The 21,896-nt window shown below is 34.1% G+C and overlaps 1 protein-coding gene across 2 annotated transcripts in view; it reads right to left on the bottom strand.

The window, feature by feature from the left end:
* Positions 1–973: 973 nt before the first annotated feature.
* The window catches only part of RBBP6 (RB binding protein 6, ubiquitin ligase), a 37,804-nt gene continuing 16,881 nt past the window's right edge, over positions 974–21,896 (bottom strand). Inside the window, exons 6-17 of one of the 2 annotated variants that reach the window (XM_044658153.1) lie at positions 21,662–21,758; positions 18,560–18,699; positions 15,263–15,435; positions 12,492–12,595; positions 12,018–12,358; positions 9,905–10,001; positions 9,710–9,788; positions 9,569–9,623; positions 8,143–8,505; positions 7,725–7,826; positions 5,145–6,899; positions 974–2,972 (exon numbers count right to left, since the gene is read on the bottom strand). In XM_044658153.1, the coding sequence (XP_044514088.1) occupies positions 1,391–2,972; positions 5,145–6,899; positions 7,725–7,826; positions 8,143–8,505; positions 9,569–9,623; positions 9,710–9,788; positions 9,905–10,001; positions 12,018–12,358; positions 12,492–12,595; positions 15,263–15,435; positions 18,560–18,699; positions 21,662–21,758 (4,888 nt within the window). In that variant the 3' untranslated portion in view covers positions 974–1,390. The remainder of the gene's footprint in view (positions 2,973–5,144; positions 6,900–7,724; positions 7,827–8,142; positions 8,506–9,568; positions 9,624–9,709; positions 9,789–9,904; positions 10,002–12,017; positions 12,359–12,491; positions 12,596–15,262; positions 15,436–18,559; positions 18,700–21,661; positions 21,759–21,896) is intronic. The other variant, XM_044658159.1, reaches the window with a different exon arrangement.

Genomic DNA, 21,896 nt, shown 5'->3' on the forward strand with positions numbered 1-21,896 from the left:
AGCCCTCCTCCTCCTACTTCTTTGACTCATAGAATCAAGTTTGAATTCCAGAATTCTTCATCCTATTAGTCCAACTTCCACCTCTCATTTTCTACCCTGGCATAAACAATTTATTCCAAATCCATTCTCCTCCTCTTTATCATACTGTTTTCCCCACCTGGAATATAACTTTTCCAAATTCTATCTTTTTGAATCCTGTTTTGGGTCTTATGAAGGTTTCTTTGTTGCAGTCCAGTTTTCAGAGTGCTTCACTGCCAGGAGTATTGGTCATAGCAATTCATGAAAATTACACTTGGGTATAGAAGGGCTGCAATCTGTTGGCAAAGGAATGCCACACCAAAGAAATTATAGATCTTTTGCTGAAGGAAAAAGTCAAATGATCTGAGTTGCCCCATTATTAGTATTATTCTCTAGAATTTCATTTCAGATAAAGATGCAATTAAATTTAAACATAAAGTACATTTTACTCTTTATCCATGGTAATGTACCTTATGACTGTTAATACAACTTCATTAAAACAATTTTATTTTTACTGAACTTTGGGGTAGAAAAAGGCCTGATTTCTTCTCATCAGATTAAAAAGAAAAATCTTGTCAATATAGTCATGTCAATGGTGAAATCATGAAGACTAAATACAATAAAATAACTTAGTAGGATGAAGCAAGAGTTGAATAATCTTCTCTACATGAAAATAGTGATTAAAAAGATACAGTCAAACATGGCAGATGTTCTGAATTCATGTCAAACAGTGTTTAGTCTCTCCTGAAAGATGGAATTAAGATTAAATTACTTTGTAGCCACAAAAAAGTTTTGGTTTTTTGTTTTCCTACTTGCATTTAACTACTAAAAGGATAATAATGCACATTCAAGAAAAATATTCTTGACTATAACCCTGAAACTAATGAAAATCTATACCATAGACTTAAGGGTACTTTTTGAGATTGCTTTATGCAAATACAACACAATTGAAAAGTTTACTGAAAACTTTTATTGTAATCAAAAAGTGACATAACAGGGCTGTAATGAATTCTGCAAATCATTCTGCTGATATTTTAGAACGGATACCAGCTTTTTCTGCCAGGCAATTAAAAAAAATTCAAATGTGAAAATTTCACAGTACAGTAAACTCCACCCAAACTAATTAATGGTGGTTAAAAATAAGATGCCCCAGGCAAAACCTCTCATGTTACATGGTCACAACTCACAATTCTGTACAAAAAGTTCGTGTTATAAAGCTCTGATGTAAAAATCAAATAATCAAGCAGCAATATTTTAAGTGCAGCACAGGGTCTTCCATGTCATTATTTACAAAGCTTGAATCTGTTTACATTATAACAAAATTTAATACAGATGACTTAGTAATTAAGTCAATTTTTTAATCTGTCATTTTTTATACAGTGACAGATTTAACTTTTTGGTCATCCTTTTCCTTCTCCTTTTCTTTATCTTTGCTTTTCTTGGATTTTTTCTTCTTATGCTTGTGTTTTTGGCTCTTTTCCAATTCTAACTCAGTGCCTGTGTGTTTCTTATGTTTCTTATGTTTTTTATGTTTCTTGTGCTTCTTTTTTTCCTTTTTCTTTTTCTTCTTCTTGCTATCTTGACTTTCTGCTGAGCTAGCACTGCTGCTGTGGCTTCGTGTTTGGCTTCCAGAAGGACTATGACTGCGACTTCGGCTAACACTAGGACTACTTTGACTCTGACTTCTTATACCTATTTGGCCAACTACTGTTGTCTCCAGGGTCTCTTTAGCTTTCTCTGCCACCTTTTCTTTCAGTTCCTTAGGATTTTTCCCCAAAGTTTCTTCCTCTTTTGCGGACACATTACTCTCACTGTCACTTTCATTATAGTCTGGTACAAAAGCAGCCTCATCAGTTTCTCTTGTTAAGTCTGAAGAAAGTCGAGAGGAATGACTTAACTGGGGCTTAGGTTTGACAACAGTCTTATCATTCTGCCCAGTAGTAACATGCTCTTTTTCAATTTGTGTATCTGGTGAGCTATGCCTACAAAATAATTTATTTCCACTTAACTCTTTCTCTTTATTGTTCTTTGTTTCTGATATATGCTTTTCCCTTTCTTTAACTGGATTTTTGTCCACAGACTTATTGTCGTCATTTGAACGTTTGGAATCATGAGCAGCTTTGTGATCGTATGGTCTCCTATCCTTTGAAGGACTAGAGTTGCTTCTTTTTGATTCTCCAACTCCCTTTTTAGGTAAATCTGTCCTCTCATCCTTCAGTTTATTTTTCTGACCCAGTGAAGATTCTAGTTTAGTTCGAGAAGGAGAATCTTTTCTTCTTGCCAAGTCACTCCTTTCATCTCTCCGTTTGGAACCAGAGTGATCCCTGTTATCATAGTCTACTTTTTTGTCTCTATTAGGTGTAAAGTCTTTACTTGAGGAACTACGCCCAGAATCATGTTTATCTGAAGTTCTACTGTCTTTGGAAGATTGAGAAAGACTTTTGAAGTTTCCTTGTTCATTTATACGATCTACACTAGTATCTTTTTCTGTCTGAATGCTGCTTTTCCTTTTTTCAGAGTTTTCCTTATCTGACACAGAATGATCCCGATCTTTGGTTTTTCCTTTATCACTGGATGAACAAGTTTTGGAACTTTTGGCCTCATGCTGTACACTTTCGTGGCTTACTTCTTTTGTGGGTTTCTGAATTTTCTCTGATGGCTCACTTTCTTTTTCAATAAGTTTTACAGGATTTGATGGCTTAGTGCTAACATTTTTTATAACACTAGCAGGCTTTCCTACACTTGACAAAGCTTGTGTAGATTTAATGTCTTCCTCTTCAGATTCAAAGTCATCTTTGTCCCACTTTGATTGAGGAACCTGAATCATAATAATAACATCTTCAGCAGGAGCTGTATTATCATTATTATATTCTTCCATGGTCTTAATGACAGTTCGTTTTGTGTCTGTTTTTTCTTCACACTTCCTTACAGGGCTACCTCCAGTTGAACTGGTACTAAAAGAAATTAAAACATTAATTAGGGCATAAAATTTTAACATTTTCACAGACCAATACATTTTCATCAAAATAGGACCACTGAAATATTAAATTTTACTTAAAAACTTAAATAAGTTTATCCTGGTCAAATGTTCAACTTCAGAACAGAGACACTTTTTCCTTCCCCAGTGGAGTGCTGTTTCACTGCTTACTCCAGTTCTGAGGTGGACTAGGCTGTATCCTCACAGTCTTTATTATGACTGGCAGGATCCCATTACATGAATATCAATATAGTTATGTTTTTATATTAGGCAACTATGGGCAGACAGGCCTCAGTAATGGTAATGGATACCTAATCTTCCCTGACCAATACAGTATTCACAAAAATATGAATACAAAATAAAACCTATGAAGACATCCATGAAACTGTTGTGATAGTTACATGTATAACATTTCCCAAGAAACTAAACTGCTCCCTTTAATACCAATCCTTCTAAAATCTTGCTTTCTCAAGTATCAATGAATAATAGTAGGTAAGAAAAGTCTTAATTATTAGGTAATTGGTAGTTTATATGCATGTGAACACAGGCTATAATCTTGATGGACCAATCCAAGTTGTCTGTCGCTGCTTCAACCATAAGCAAAGTGTGGCAGCAGGCACAATGCCATAACTTAATTCTCAATAGCTTTCTTTCAATCTCTACAGCCTATAAATCAATTCTCTCTTTTTTCTTTTTAACTGAAAATTAGGAACAAGCATGGATTATATACAGCAATTCAAGAAACTATAAGCAGAACAGTGTGGCATGACTTCTGAATGATCTTAATGTTCATTTAATTCAATTTAATCTCACTAATTCAGACTAAATGGGGAAAGTCCAATTATAATTAAGATTGAATTGCAAGATAGTCAAAGAACTACAGTTTTCACTAAGTTATACCAAGTAATTCAAATTAGCCTAAAAATCTTGACTAGAAGTAACACTTAGAGCAGTGATTCTCAAATTTTTGGTCTCCAGACCCATTCATGCTCTTAAAAATTACTGAAGGGGTAGATAGGTAGTACAGTGAATAGAGTCCCAGGCCTGGAACTCAGAAACACCTTGAGGTTCAAATATGGCCTCAGACATTTCTTAGTTGTGTGCCCTTAGGCAAGTCATTCAATCTCAATTGTCTAGCCCTTACTGTTCTCTCTTAGAATTTCAATTCAAAGACAGAAGGTAAAGGTTTAAAAAAATCTGACTACCACACCTACCCAGTCCTTCCACAAAGGGCTTTTATGGGAAGCTACTGATATTTACTATATACTTGAAATTACAGCATCTTAGTATAGTTATGAAAATAGTTTTGCCTTTATGATCTCTTCCTGAAAGAATTTCAAGGGACTCCTGAGGTTCTCTATGACACATTTGGATAGGTTATCTCGATAACGATTTAACAAGAATTTTTAAATTAACAAAGGGTATAAATATTTCTAAAAATGAATGCTGAGTAATGTTTCTCATATCCCACTGGGAATGCAGCCCCCATTGCCTGGCTGATAAGTTCCCAACATCCCTGATGAGTAGTCAATCTAGTTTCCTCTTAAGCATCTTCATAATTAGAGAAATTACTATTTTGTTAAACAGCTCATTCTACTTTTGACCAAATCTGTTATGAAGTTTTACTCTATATTGAGCCAAGGTCGGCCTCCCTGTAAGCTTTCACCCATTGGTCCTGATTCTGTCCTCTAGGATGAAGCAGAAAAATCTTTTTTCCATAATGTCGTCGCTCATATGCTACATGGAATCAAGAAGATATTAAGTTGTTAATCGATAAAATATATGCATTAATCAGATGTATAAATGAACTTTTTGAGAACATGCCTCTAAAAGCTCATATTTTTCCTAAAATCTTTGTTTCTTAGCAAATCCATTTCCCCAGAAAACAAAGACTTGAGCTAGGAGGGGCAATGAGGCAGCATAGCAGATAGAGAGCCAGGCCTACTCAGGAGGATCTATCTGGCTTCAAACCTGACCTCAGACACTTGCCAATAGCCCTTACCACTTATCTGTCTTAGAATTGGTACTAAGACAGGAGGTTAAGGTTTTTAAAAAGCGAAACAGGTTCAAATTATAACAATTCTATATTAGAATTTTTATAAATGAGACTGAATTGTATTATAGAGCTACAGTGAAGAAAAAAAATTACCTGGTATAATCCACAAGAGTTGAGCTAGATCCTTCAGTGGCTGTTACTTTTCTTCTTACTTTTCCTTTAACTTTTTCTTGTTTAATTTTACTAGATGTTGGCTCCAATTTTTCAGTGAGTTCTTTTGCATTGGGCAGGTTTTCTCCACTTCCAATTTTTTTTCCTGTTTCTCTGTTGAGCTTAATCTTTTTGGCTGGGGCAGTTAACACAGCTTTGTCTTTTTCTGGGGTTCTATCTGTTTTCTCAGCATCTGGCTCAATTTTCCGCTTTGGTGACGGCTTCATCATTTCAGCAACTTCTGGTTTAGAGCTTTTCAATGACAAAATCTCATGTTCTTTATCAACACCCTTTTCTTCAGCTTTTCTTTTTCTTTTTTCTGGCTTGGCATCAGCTGGCTTACTTTTCTCATTAGTCTTTTTTGACTTTTCCTCCTTGTTAGCTAGCTTTTCTTGTTTGGCATCTTTTGAATATTCTTTTTTAACCTTTTCCTCCTTGATGGATTTTGTTTCTTGATGTTCTTTTGTCATCTTAGGGTGAGCTTTTCTGGGTGTACTAATGGTCTTTTCTTCTTTTTGGGAGGAGGATTTAGTACTCTCTGTCTTTGGCACCTCCTCTTTGGCTTTTTTGGATGGTGGTTCAGATCTTGGAGACTTTTCACGTTCTATATCTGTTTTTTCCTGCGATGCTTTAACAGGTTTTGCAGTGCTCTCTTTCTTTGAACCAGTAGTTCCTTCATTTTTACGTTTAGTCTTGTCACCTTTTGCTTTTGGTTTGTCTTTTTCTTTCTTCTCCTTTTCTGATACAGGTTTAAAAGGTATTGACTCTGCCTCCATTGGTTCATCTCTAACAGGGGTGGCATCATCTCTACTGGGGAGAATGAACAAGGAGTCTGTTTTAATATCTTCCCCACCTACAGGTTCTCTTTGTTTTCTAGAACTCTCTAGCAACTCTGTGTTAGGAAATCCTTCATTTTCTTCTCCCTTTCTTCTCTTTCGGTGTTTCTTATGTTTGTTTCCCTTTCCATCTCCTGGTGGATTTTCACTCTCCTTCTCTTTTGACTTGGCACTATCCTTCATGGTGTGACCATCTCTTGCTGAAAGCTTTTCTGGGTAATTGCCACCTATGTTGCGACTGCGGTGACCTTGCACACCAGAATAATCTTCCCTGCGACCTCGAGCAAAGGGAGAATTCTCTCTTCTGTTGCCCAGTGGTCCAAATCTCTCTGGAGAAAAGTTCTCCCTATTTGCTGGAGGTCTAGGTTGTGCTCCAGCAGCATAACCCTTGTAATATTTTTCATACCACTCTCTGTAATTTCTTTCCCATTCTCTGTATCGTTCTTTTTCAAATGGGTCTCTAAAGTCAACATTCCTACCATAGTAAGCTTTTATATCATAAGGTGGTGGGACTTCTCTGTATCTGTTAAAATATTCACGTTCTGTTTCTCCTTGAGGTATATTTCGCTTATTAGGAGATTGTCCCCTAAAAACTGGAGGTGATCTTGATCGTGAATGATATCGTCGGTATGGGGGCGACCTAGATCTGGAGCGGTGATATCCATGAGACCTGGATCTTGAACGATAATTTCGACTTTTCCCTCTGCCTCTTCTGGGATATGGAGGGGATCGTGAATAAGAACGAGAGTGTGAACGACTAAAGGATCGAGAATAGGAACGGGAACGTGAGGAACCAGATCTCGATTTAGAATAGGTATATGAACTTCTTGAATAGGAGGAGCCACTATATGGTGATTTAGACCTGAAAACAAAATAAAATAAAACCCAAGATTGAAGAATAGAAATCAGATGCAATCTTCTTAAGTTCTAATACCTATCTTCTTTTTACTTTTCTTTTTCTATAACTGTCATATTTTAGAATATCTAAGGAGATAGTGACCTCTACTGGTATGTGGATGATGAGCACACAAAAGTGGATTCATAGAAATGTGAATTCCAACCAAATACCCAAGTGTAGTACACTAACATATAACATGCTGTGATGTACCTAAGTTGAAAGTTTTGATAATACTCTGTCTAATAATAAAGCAAAAAGAATAAAGTACCAAAATATCAAATTGCTAGTGTTAACTTTTAAAAAATAATTAAATCACAATCAATTATAAATCTTAAAGATAAAATTCCTTTAAATAAACTTTAAGGGAATTGCTAATTCTGCTTTGCTATTAACAAAACAATCTGCAGTATAGTGTAGCTTCATAATTACTCAGGTTAATGTTCCAGCAAAAAAGTCATAACCTTTATATTGAAACATTGTTCAAAAAATTTAACCTGCTTCATCATATATATTCAACTTCTACAGGGAACAACTCTATGGAAGAGTAATTCCCATAAACTCTTATTCTGGAAAATAAGACTTACATTGAAAAATTTAAGTGACTCAAAAGAGATGACAAGAAATGTTAGTTTTCCATTTCTATCAATCTAGACTGAATTATAAAGATAAAAGTACAATCTCATATTCAGATATTTCTTTGAATATCTAGTCCCATTATTTTGGTATCTCCTATCTTGTGTCCTGCTAGATTACTTTTTATTCTATCATGAAGGCTTACAAAACACTAACCTTGAAAATGAGCGCCTACGCTCCTTTTGAATCTTTTTGTATTCCATCAATTCCTTAGCAAAATCATTTGTAAACTCATCTAGTTTGGACTTTTTCTTTTCCCTAGTAAAATAAAGTTAAAGAGTAAGCGTTAATAAAAAATTGTGTAAGAACTAACAAGACAAATATAATTAGATCATGAAGAAAATGAAAGAAAGAGTAAAGTTTTCCATTTTAAAACAGTCACTAGGAATCCCTATGTAGATTTCTTAGATACCTTATTTTAATCTTTTTGTGGTTTTACCTTTTTCTAAAGAGCACATTGGAAAATGTTTCCACAAGCACCCATTTAATATTCACTAATAATCATTAAAATTACATATATACATACACACACACACACACATACACACACACACACAAACTGCAAATTACTTACTCCTCTTTTAGTCGTCTTTGCTCTCTGTAGAACTCTTCCCTGGATAAGGGTGGAGCTTGTGTTGTTGGGATAGTATTTGAATGAGCTGTTTGTACTGCTGTTGATACCCAAGGTGTTGATAAATTTGTAGGTGCTGGAGGGAAACCTGGAGGAGGGACACTGTAGCCAGCAGGTGGTGGTTGCCCAGGTGGAAATTGAGGAGGGAACTGAGGTGGTGGAACACCTGGAGGGAGAGGAAGTGTGTGGGGAGGTGGTGGATACAAAGGAGGTGGTGGTACAGGTACAAAGACTGGTGTTGCTGGTAGTGATGGGCCTTGAGTCCTCTGTGAGCGTTCACCATGATGTCGTCCTCGATTTATACTTCTAAAGAAAAAAATCCTAAGTCATAACTAGTTCATATTCACTTAGGGGGCACAGCATAGGATTCTGTTTTTAGGAATTAAAAACAAAAACCATTCTTTAAATTTTAATATTTACTTTGGCTCCCACTCATTCAGAATTGAACAGATTTCTTTATGCTATTAATATACTTGGCAAATCCAGTTCTGTTAGTGTAATTAAAACAGGCTAATATTGGCCTACTTGGGAAAACAAGTGCTTATAAGAAATTGTGACAGTTTCTCATATTTATTCAATTAATCAATAAAGTGTTTATTAACACATATTATGTACCAGAACTGGGGATACAAAGACAACAGTGAAGCAATCCCTCCTTTCAAGGAACTTGCAACCTCTAGATGGGGAAGGCAATACGTATACATATGTGCAAAATATACAAGCTACAGAAGCATTATTGGCTAGGAAGACTGTGTACATGATAACATTAAAGGAGAGTCTTGAAGAAAACTAATAATTCTAAAAGGTAGGTGTGAAGAAGGCATTCTGGAGGGCAGGAGAGAGAGACACACAAGGAGAAGGAAAAGAGATGAGAGACTGAGTTTCATGTATGAAGTATGGGAAGAAAGTCAGTTTATTCTGAAAGGGACCCTTTGAGATCTTCTAGTTCAATCTCCTCATTTTATAGATGAGATAACTGAGGCCCAGAAAGGAGAACTGACTTGATCCGAATCATTACAATTCATTAGCAACAAAGGTAGGACTTGAATTCAGGTATTTTTGGTCCTGATTCAAATTATCTTTCTACCAAAGATTCTTATACTAAAGCAGCTCTAAGATCTCTTGACAATACATCTAATGACAATTTGAAAATACACAAATTAGTAAAATTGTATATTTAGCATGCTAAATAACATTTTACTTAGATGAGGCATCAATTTATTCTAAATCAATGAGGTATAATAAAATTTAATATTGTTTATAATAAATTGGATATAATGAACATTCAACAAATAAGTTAGTTAAGTTTATATGTTCAATTACCTAACTTGAAAATAAGACTTTTTTTTTTTTTTGCAAATATACTTACGGTTCCCAACCAGGTCTACCACCAGCAGAACGAGCAGCATTTATTCTTACTGGACCTTCAAACAGATAAATAACAAAGTACATACTAAGCAAGGCTAAAAGATTTTCAAAATTGGTTTCAAACTAATGTTCTATTACTCACCAGTTGTAGGTATCAACTGTCCATGCAAAAGGGACTGCCCAAGCAAAGAAGGGGTTCCAAGTACAGGTACCTGATAGCCCTTGTGGAAAATCAAGAAGGGGGACAAAATAGCAAAAAAGCCAAAATGTCAAATAGTATTACTATTTTAAAAAATATGAATAGCTTAAAAAACTCTGTTACTTAAGTAAACTTTACCTTTTCTTCCATTAGTGCACTAATTGCTATTGATGAAGAAGCTTTAGGATGATCTGATACCAAAGCTGCAGCAGGTATAATTTTATTATCAGGATCACTGGAAAACATAAGATGATTTGTGACAACATAAAGGTCCACAGTTGTGTTTTAAAGTAATAAGATAGTTAATATTTTAAGCTTTTAAAATGTTAACTCTTTTATTTTACTATATCAAACTATGTTTCTATAAGTGCAATAGGAAAGTTTCAGTCATCCAAGACTCTCAGAGTTAACTAAATAATGTAACGTTAATTATTACACGATAGGTAATAATCACAGGTAATTTCTAGTACACTTCACTGATATGCTACATAACTATGCACAATACAGTTTTTGTTGTCAAAATCTTTCTCTGCAAAAAAAAAAATCAGCTACAGACGTAACATTTTTAATTGATATTATATGGTCCTATAAATATAATTTGCTCAAGCAAGGATGTGTCTCAATATTCTCCCTGAAGTTATGGTGCCAAAAGGTAAAAGCAAGATTATAGTTATAAATATTAAGATAAACTAAAAACAATATAAAATTTACTAGAAAATCAGGATATCCTTCAACCTTAAATCGTTACTTAACACTGTGCAGAACAAAAGTACCCATTTTAAGAGTCTCTAGAAGAGAGTGAAATAGCTACTGTGGAAGACAAGCAATAGTTAGGAGGGAAAAAAGCCCCAATGAAACCATAAGACTTCCATTCTAGTTATGCCCTTGCCATGGTTATATTTTAGATAAGCTAATTTCTCTTAGTCTCTGTTCACTCACCTATAAAATGAAGTTAGATTGGGTAATCTAAAGTCCTTCTTATTAAAAACAAAACAGAAAAAAAACCACATACTTTCTCCCTCAAAATTGATACTAAGTTTGGTTACAAGGCAGAAGAATGGTAAGGAGTAGGCAAATGGATAAAGTGACTTGTCCAGGGTCATACAGGTAGGAATTATCAGAAGCCAGATCTGAATCCAGACCATCTTCCACTTCAAGGCCTGACTCTTATCAAACTGAGCCACCTAGCTGTCCCTACTTTTTAGTAGTGGCAGACAAAAATATATTTATGTATAGTATGCTAAATAAAACCATGCATTGTAAAAGCTAGCAAGAAACTTAGAAATTATCTGTGATAGTGAGAGATATTAAGGTACTTTGATTTTTTCATTGAGAATGACACGTGAACAAAAATACTTGACCTAGATTAGATAAAAATGGGCATATTTAAGAAACAGGACCTTGGAAATGGAAAGAGGAAAGTAAACAATGATTCAAAAATTTAGATATCATTCCTCGACAATGGCTAAAAATTCAAACTAAGAAGAATTCTGGGAGGGATGTCTTCTAGGATATTTCAATCTAGTTAGTGCTATTACCATGCACACAAAAAATGTGATGGTGAAAATCAGAGATAAGACTATGTTTTCAACAACTTATGAAAAGAAATACAAGAAATCAAGGTTAAAACAGAAAAAGCAGATGGAGTTTGCAACACTGTTTGAGAGTCAAAAACAAAAGAATAGATAAAATCTCTTAGGGACAGAATACAGATGAGAACAGAAAGATCAGGCCTATATGAGGGTTATGAGGATACCCAAAAGTTAATAGGGGAAGTAAAGAAAAAAAAAACAACCTTTCAACACTGAAGAATTAATTGGAGTAATTATAACCCCTGCTCCTATCTTAAATAGGAAAAACACTAGACTGGGAGCCAAGAAATTCTGGCACTTCCCCATTACTTCAATTCTATTGTTCTTTCTGCTTCTTTCCCTCAGAGTCAAGTTCATTTATGAAATGAATATTCCCTTGACTACCTCAGCTTTTCAGAACTCCCACAGCATTTATTATCTGTACAACTAGCTTGGCACTTATTAACTAGGATATTGTAAGTTCTCTTCACATCTTGTGCTCCTTGTGGAGATGGACGAAGTCTCATATTTCCTTTTAACTTCAACTGATATTATCCAAACTAACAAATGATGGCCAATGTGCAATTCAAAAAGGGAAGTAAAAATAAAAACAAGGCAAAGAAAAATGATTACGTTAACTTTTCTAGTTGTTTTCTAATAGATTAAACACAAATACTTACCGGAAAGGCCCATCTGGTTTTTCTGAATGGACAGATATAGACACTGTGGCAGTTATATCAGGAACTGGTGCTGGAGTAGAAGGTTGATTTATAGGTACAGCAGAGGATAGGGAAGATTGATTAGGAGTCATGGATGATGATATAGAAGTAGCAGCATGAGTAGATGCAGATGTCACTGGAATCATCAAAGGGTCCTGTTGTCTTGAAATTGGAGGTCTCATCAGTGGTTGTAGGTTCCGCTGAATCAGTGGTCTTGGAGGTGGAATTGGAGGTGGGGGTGGGGGTATTTGCTTTCGAAGCCTTTTAGTATAACCAGTTTCATTTTTGAAGTTATTAACAGCCTGCAAAAACCAAACAGCTTATGTTAAAATATAACATTTAGCCTAGTATGTTAATACATACAGAATTTTCTTGGTAATTAGTGGAAAGATACCCTTTCATACTGAAGAGAAAAATGGGACAGGATATATTTACCTGGCGCAAAAATTTGTTGGCAATTAAAGCATCAGGAGATACATCATTCTGATGACAAGTTGGACATGTATGTTCATCTGATTCTAGCAATGCTGTTCTTATACCTGTGTTTCAAGACAATTTTGAGTTATAGAAAGGATAATCAAACTTACCATGGACCTTATAAACACACTTATCAAATAAGTCCTTTTATATATTCTATGCTGATAAAGTCTGTTATCTAATACTCCTATATCATCAGAGTGCTAATCTAAATCAGTTTCTCCTTTAGCTTTTCTTCTACAACTCTTCATTCTAGGATTTAGGATGTCAAATATTTCAGATTACAAAGTAGAATTGATATTGACAATTATGGAAATTTGTGAATACTTGAATGAAACAGGAAACAGTGTTGACTAGTTTACTGTTTCACTCTAGAAGGCTAACCATGGTGATATATATTTTTTGGGGTAGAGGAGCACATCTACATATAAAATAATAATTTAATGTATGGATGGGATAAAAAAAAACCCACAAAACTTCTGAAGTACTAATCCCTGATATAGTCGCTATTGGAGTAAAGCAGAAAAAACTGGACAAAAGTACTGGATAATATCAGATATCAGAGGATTTAGTGCTGGAAGGGATGTTAAGAGGTCATCTAGCTTTCAACTCCTACATTTTACAAATGAGGAAACTAAGGTCCAAGGACTTAAATGATTTGCCCAAAGTTACATAGTTAATAAATGGTATAACGTATATATTCAAACACACCTTTTAATCCCAAATCCCATATTCCATTATGCTAGAAAATTATTTTACCTGTCTATACGACATAAAAAAAAGACCATTCATGAAGAAAAAACTTACCAAAAAACAAAAGTCCACTCAAGAACTCCAAATATTTTTTGAAAGGAAAGGATAAAACTACCAAGGAGACCCATGGTGGACCATAGCAAGGTTATTTGCTACTAACCAGAAATTAAGGCCAAAAAGAATCTGGGGAATACATACCTTACAAAAATGCTTAAAAAGCCAGTAAGAGCTTAAATCGATTAACAAGAGGAAACGAGTTAGACAATGAGTAAGATTGCTTACAATTACGAGACAATTCTTGGAATTAAAGACAAAGAATAACGTTGCTTTCAACTTTCCTAATGAAGATGCTAATGAGATTCCTACTTTAAAAATGTCTCATAAAATAAATATAAAGTTTTTCAAATTGCTGATAAATGCATAGGATCTTCTAGATCTAACCTGGAAACTAGCTGTAAATGAATTTAGAACTAGGTAATATTTACTCATGACTTTCAAAACAATTCAAGGGTGAAACTGGGAATGATAGATTAAGTGCTGTTGGCTTTTCTTTAGCCACTGCACTAGAAAACTGGCAGACTGCCATAATTCTCATCTTGAAGAGAAAATAAATAATTGTAAACCTGGAAGTCTTTCTTCTATTTTGAGTAAGTCAAAATAAATGATCATAAAGAATGTAATTTCTGGTTAGGCAAATAGCCCACAGGGGAGGGGGAGCAAGAGTTATATCTTCATGGAGGAAAATCCCACCCAATTAATCTATTAGAGTGATCTAAGTTAGCAAATCAGTGTTCTGATTAGAAGGAAAGCTAAATAGTTGCATGTAATTTAGGCCATTTGAAATATTTTTAATATGATCCCACAAAGCCTTTTAAGAAAAAAGCACTGAGTCATCCCTCAGACTGGAGTATTGTTTTTATTATGGACAAAGGATAGCTTAAGCAAACATTAAAGCATAAGGAATAATCCCTCTGGATTAGTATAAAAACTTACTGTTGTTTCTGTCCTATGATAAATTATGATTGATATTCATATCATCTCTCAGATAGCATCACTGATACTAGTTTAAATACTTTCATACTTTTCATACTAGTCTTTGGATAATGAAATTATAGGAAGAGACTTAAAGACCAGGGGGATGGTTGAACAGACAGTTCCTGTGGTCAATTGCAGGTAGTAAGCATTTTTTCTTTTCCATGGTGTGGGGTTTAGGGTGGGAGTAAGAAAAGGAGCCACAGGATAGCTCTTATAACTGGAAATAAGTAGTTTTTTGGATCAAAAAGAAATTGTTTTAAATAAATAATAGAGGTAAAAGAATTATCTCCTTAGGTTTTACTTCAATTAATAGATGACACTTGTCAGCTAATTAAAATAAAACCAGAACCATGAATCACCTATCCCTAAGTTTCTTAAGTTGACAACAGGAATGACCATTGTTCAATTCTAACACTGTCCAAAAGTGGTTGTAGGTTCCGCTGAATCAGTGGTGGGCAAACATGAATACAATATAATGAAACTTCGAAAGAAACAGACTGACAGATGAGCATTTCCTTTCCTTTGGCCCCCTCTTTAAAAAGTTTGCCCATCACTGGCCTAGACATATGATCTATGAATATGGCAATTTAGTTTTGTTAATCACAACCTCTATTTCTTGTTATAAATCACTCATTTCTTGGCAAAATAGCAATATTATAACTGGTTCTAATTAAGATCACTGCAAAAAATACAAAGAATACTTTGGAGAAAATCAAAGTCCTAACAAATGTAGTTAATACTCATGAAAGTAGTTTTTACTTTGCTGAATGTTTATCCACTCTAAACTTAAATTTCTTACCTGTGATAAAATAGACAATATTTCACATTACCTCATTTCATTCAATTGCAACATTTGGTATACATAAAAATAGCATGGGTAATCCCAATGAGAATATTTGGGAATATATATATACACCACTTCTAGATTTAACAGAACTTACATTCATCACAATAACTGTTTCCACAGCAAGGTATGACAACTGCATCAGTCATTATATCTTTGCAGATTAGACATAACAATTCATCTGGGATAGGGTCATCCTCTTCTGATGAAGAGGATGGTTCCTCTGGTAGGAAAGGTGGTTTTTCTTTCTTCCCTATGGCATATGCCTCTCTGAAATAAAAGAATTAAGACCTTTAAAAAGACTTTTGTCAGTAAGGTTTAGCATTTTCTAAATCATGCCACATATTCCATTACATAATGGAAAGCAAATGTAGTAACAAGCAATGAATTATAGCCACTTGAGTCATTCAACAAAAGAGCAAGTTAGACAAATATCATATGTTCAAAATGATCAGAGAAGTAGTTTCTTTAAGTAGCTTTTTGTAAACTATGCAAAAATGTTTTGGGGCAGTGGTTAATGCTAGGCAAATCAGAATCATAGAACTTTTTTGGGTGGGGTTTGGGGTGGAAAATGACAATGACTTTAGAAAGCCTCTTGTTTTAACCTTGTCATTTTCACAAATAAGGAAATTGAAGTCCAGAGACATTAAACTAGACCAAAATTATGAAGTTTGTTAGAGATAAAACATGGATTAGAACTCGGGTCTCTAGAAATATAGTCCAATCTATTACACTGTTTTCCTTATTTTTATTAATTTTCTTGGACTTTTTTTGTTAGTCTTTACCATTTGGATCAATGCCAGTCTTTGTCAAGTTAACACAAATAAAATGAAAAACTAGAATTAGTATTTCTATCACAATACACAGGAAGAGATAGTTTTAAGGGAAATATTTATATCATCACCATGCATATCTATTCATAGTAAGCAGCAGCAGATTTCAAGACAAGTCTATATTACGATCAGTGTTGAAAGAATGTATTCATCTATTCATAGTCAGCATCATGGAATATTATTGCCTTATAATTGACTAAATGATTGGGATTTTGAACATGTGCTACAAAGAGATGAAATGACACTCCACCAGACATTCCTTGACAGTCTCATCTGGGTGTACAATGTGTTTAGTAGAAATGTATTATATTCAAATGTGCTATAGAAATGGAAACCCTTCTGATAAATTTAAATGATCACCAAAAAGCCATTAGATTCCAAACATTACTAATCCCTCCCCTGCAACCACCCTTTTTTCCCTTGCACAATTTAGCAAATTTGTAGAACAGGAATGTCAGGCCTTAAGTTTTTAAAGAAATGCCTTTCCATTTCATTTAAGGAACAGTGTGTAGCTCTCAATGCGGAAAAATGAAAGAATCTGAGCTGTACGTATTGGTAGTAGGGTACCTTAGGTGTGTTATTTGTGTTGCAGCTGCTCCATAGACATCACCACGATTCCAGAAATAAGTATCAATTTGCTTATGCCCCATTGTTCCCAATTTGTGAAAGAGGAGTCTCCCACTGCCCAAGAGAGAGAAAAAAAAAAAGAAAAAAAAAGAAGAGAAGAGGAGGAGAGGATAGAAAAAAGAAAGAAACAGAAGAGTCTGAGTTGCTTACCAGCGGTGTTAGTGGAGAGGGTGAAGGTTTCATTTAAAAATATTTTGGTCTCCCATCTCTCCCCAATATATCTGTTGTGTGTTTGGCACAAGGGGGTTTTGTATTTCAGCATTCAAGAGGGGTTTCAAAAGCAGAGGTTAATTATTAGTTGGGGTTCACAGGCAATGTTAATTTTTCCACCACAACTTATATTCTTTTAACCCATTTAAGTAAAATATAACTGAATCGGTCTGCTCTTAAAATATATAGTGTCTGGGCTGAAATCAGCAATTTCAGCTAAAATTTGTTTGGAAATTTCTATATAATGTCTTTGAAGTAGAGACAGTATATGCTCAAGCTGCTTTGATATGAAACCACAAAAACACAGGACAGTGATTGATATAAAGTGGATGATATGGGTAAAGTGAGCAGGGTACAAGTGGGAGGGGAGGGTGAATTTGAAAAAGAAAAAAATGTCATAATCTAATCTGTGAACTAAAACAAAACAATGGTATTTTCCAAGCTTTTTTTTTTTTTTTTTTTTTTACTATTTTAGGCTTTTCATTCTACTTCAAACATGTGCATCATTTTCAATATCTCCTATTGGCTCACTCACTGAGCTCCCATAACAAACATTTACTGAATGTAATATTAAGAAGTGTTTTATTTCTGCACATTAACACTGTATAGGGCAAGGGAAAAAAATCTGGAGAACAAGGGTTATCTGTATTCCATATTCCTCATACAGTATATATTTTCTTAAAGCCTTGCAGAGTTGTAAGACACCTTATTAGAACATTAAGGTGAATTTCTCCCTGACCCATAAATTCCCTCTTCAGCATTTTTGACAAGAGCTCCACCATTCAACTTCTGTTTCAGTATCTCCAAAGATAGTTTGGTTAACTTTTAAAATTCATTTCTAAGTGTTAGGAAATGTTTCTTTACCCTCTCATCAAAATTCATGTCTCTGTAGTTACCCACTCCCAGTCTGCCTTTCAGGGTAAAGCCCAAAAAACATATAATTCATCTTCTATATGTGACAATTTAAATGTCAAATGGAATAAGGTCGGTAACAATACTTGCTAAACCAGCAGAAAAAAGATTTGAATTTACCAGGTGACAAAACTAATATTATGGACTTTAACACTAACTGTCCTACCTTATTTTCTTAAGTGTACATGACCCTAAAACAAAGTTAATCGTCAAATAAGCTTTTAAAAACACAACCAATTTCACCTAATACCTAACCTTCCTGAAGTTGAGATTTTAAAACTTACAATAAATATATTGAAAATAATATGAAATTGTCACATTTTAGCTTAATGTAGTACTCGGCACATTTAATCTTCTAATCCCTAATACACAATTTGTCCCAAACTCATTAGACAAAAAATCAATAACTCAAATTTCACGATGATTTGTATGTAAATTCCCTTACTCTCAAAATAAACTGCTTACAACAAAAATAAATCTGAGGGAACATGTGCAAGTATGTATGTGAATGAGGAAGAAGGCAGGGAATGCCAGGAAAAGAAAAATTAGAAGACTACAAGGGAAGGGGCACCCACATGGACAATTTTACAAAATCCCAAAACCCACTTAAAATTTGCTTAAAATGGAGCAGACTGCAGCTTCTCTTCCTTAATATAGAAATGCAACTTGTGGAGACCAGAGGTCTTGGCATACAATGTTCCCTAAGGGATCTAAATCATCAACTCACAAGCAACAAAACAAAAGCATTGCACCCTGGGACCTATAATCTCCACAGGTCACATTTTTGCCCCACCTCTAACCTGAGTACTTACGCATCTATAGTTGGGATTGCATATTTTCCAGTGTTGGTAAGCATGGCACCTTTCATATTAGGATCTTTCACCTCCATCATAAAACTTCTAGGAATTCCAGTACTCTTTTTAATTCTGGGAACTGATTCAAAGTTTTTATCCTAATCAGAAAAACAAAAAACAACAAAAAAAAGGTTTTCATTTGTCAAAATAATACAAAATATAATTAGCCAAACTTTATTTTTACTAATGATCACTCAAGCATTTATATAGTGCTTTATGATAGTGTAAATGATCAGTTATACTTAACTAATTTAATTTTAAATTATTAAATAATTTGTTCAAATTTATGCGGCTAGTTAAAGTTGGAAGCCAAATTCAAGTCTTTTCATTTAACTCTAGAATGAAACCACAACTAAGACTACCTTGTGAGAAAACTTTCAATTTTAAAATGCTAACGGCGCTTTTAAAGTGCTTTGGTTAAGCAAAAAGTTGCTTCAATTCAATAATCCTGATATCCCTTCCAATCAGATAAAATAGTGATTAAAATATCTCTAAAAAAAATAAAATATCATTGATCAAGTTATCTCGGATGTTGATTTACTCATTCAAGTTAAGAGGTTTCTTTACTAGTCTTCATAAAATTTTACACGAAAATAAACACACCAACACAAGTTGACTTCAAAGTACAAACACTGTCCCTCACAAATTAAGATTTTTGAATAGGAGATATCATCTTGTCCAAGAGCTTAATTTTACAGATGTGGAAACTGAGACCCCCAAAATTAAATGAGTTGTCCAGGATTACACAAGTACCAAAAGAAATAGGATGCCAAATAAGTGTTTTTTTAATTAATAAATGTTTCCTTGGTATTACAATTTAAATTTGATTACCTAGGGTTAATAGTATTGAAAAGTAGTTTTGCTTTTTTATGTTTTTTTTATGTTCTTTTTATTGAAATGATAATAATATGTTATCATAGACAACAGACTATTAATTACTAAAAGCTTAAGGATGAAAAATAGAATGCACATTACCAGGAAGTACTAAGGAAAATGAATGTTTACTAATGCCTACTTTAAAGGTGTGTGCATGTGTGTAGCTAGGTGGCTCAGTGTGTGCATGTGTGTAGCTAGGTGGCTCAGTGATTAAAAACCAGGCCCAAAATCTGGTCTCTGCTACTTCCTAAGTGTATGACCCTAGACAAATCACTTAATTCTCATTGCCTAGGCCAGAGGTTGGCAACCTTTTTAGCCATGAGAGCCATAAACACCACGTTTTTAAAAATGTAATTTCGTGAGAGCTGTACAGTGCTCACAGTGTGCGCTCCTGTAACAGCGCCTGAAAAAAAATTGACTTTATGGCTCCTGCAGAAAGAGCCATATCTGGCCCTCAAAAGAGCCAGATATGGCTCGAGAGCCATACATTGCCGACCCCTGGCTTAGGCCTTACTGCTCTTTTGATTTGGAACTGATAATACAGATTCTAGGACATAAGGTAGAGGTTTTAAAAAAAAGATGTGGGGTTCAAAATCCTGTCTCTCATACTCAATGACTGGGCAACCCTTAAGCCTCCTGTTGCTTCCATCTGTAAAATGAAGTTAAATAATATCTGTTTTTAACTTCCTTATAAGGCTAATGAAAGAATCAAATTAAGTAATGAATGTGAAGTCTATTAAAAATAATGTAGATCTAAAGGTCAGTTACTTTTATTGATAAGGTATAAAAAATTGTTCAGAAATAAGAATTTGAGGTCACTAGTTTTTACTAAATTTTACAACTCATGTTTTTCCATGTAACTCAATACCTAGAAAGTTTTTGAAAGTAAAAATCTGATAAAAACAATCTTCTATTTGCTTCACTATACAGCCCACATGTAAAACTATTTAAAAAAAAAAGCAAAATATGAAATTAGGACTATATTCTATTTTAAATGTCTGTCTGTGCCCTAATACAAACGTTAAGCAATTAACTCTAACTTAATGACTTCAATAAATTTTATCTGATTTAACATGACCACTGACCTTATTGCCTCTTAATATATATTAGTGTCTCTCTTTCAGTTAACCATATGCAAAATAAGTAAAACTAAGAAAGAAGTATTTTCTATTATTTGGATTTGTGGGATGTGCTAAGTCTCATCAGAGTTAAATACTAAAGAATGTTTTCAGTAAAGAGGCAACATTGTGCATTAGAAAGAGCAGCATATCTGGAAACTGAAAACCTAGATAAAGGCTCAGCTCAGACCCTGTCTAGCTAGTCTGTAATAATGGACAAATTATTTAATCTTCACACTTTCTTCATCTAGAAAATTAGGGAATCAGCTAAGAGTCATTCATAAGTCTGTTAATTTTGTGACAAAACATGTCAGCTTTAAAATTCCTCAAATTATTTTAAGTTTTCTGCATTTGAACATAACCAAAGACTCAAAACAAATGGAATTGAGTTAGGAGGCTATGAAAAAAATTCATGTAAACTAATATGAATTTTAAAATTTTAGCCAAATTAGTTGATATTTTCCTCACTAGGGATAATACATAAAAAATATAACTTCAGTATATTAAGAGCTAACATTGCACTCATATTTAATTATCTAGAGTTCTAAGGAAGTTTACCTAAATGCTCCATGAAAAAAATTAATATTCATCAAGGAGGCTGGTTTTGAATTCCAGCTCAGCCACTTAATTAACTACCTATGTAACCTTGGGAAAGTAATATTTTTCCTCTGGGCTTGTTTTCTCATCTGTAAACAGAATAGATTGGACTAGATGGAACTCCATCAACTTTAAGTCTATGATCTCTAAATTCAGATAAAAGGACTGATCTTTAATTTTCCTTGTTAGCGATCATATGGTTTTTAGTATATTCACATGAATTGTTAAAACTTCTATTAGCTACTGATTTTTTTTAAGTCACTTGCATTTATAGTATATGAAGCTAAACTTAAAGAATTGAATTCTCATTAGTTACTAATTTATCCCACAGTGGGAACTGTTTCATTCTATTACTCAAGTATAAAATAACATATTGCAGTGGTAATTAGTTTTCATACTATAGTAACATTTTGGATTTGTAGAAGCTTGAATGCTCATAAAATACATATTTGTAAGATTCACAACTTACCCCATTTGTTGGGCAATTCTTTATGTAATGGCCAGGTTTACCACACCGGAAACAGGTGTAAGATGGAGGAGGTGGACCCAGAGGTTTCTTCATGTAACTGAAATTAAAAATAAGATATATAGACACAGAGGTATGTTCTCTCTCTCTCTTAAACACACACACATACATCCCCCCCACCCCCAAGTATTTTTTCCTTAAATACGAATAAAATCCCCACCCATTTTACTATTGCAAA

This window comes from Gracilinanus agilis, chromosome 1, assembly GCF_016433145.1.
Source record: "Gracilinanus agilis isolate LMUSP501 chromosome 1, AgileGrace, whole genome shotgun sequence".
NCBI lineage: Eukaryota > Metazoa > Chordata > Mammalia > Didelphimorphia > Didelphidae > Gracilinanus > Gracilinanus agilis.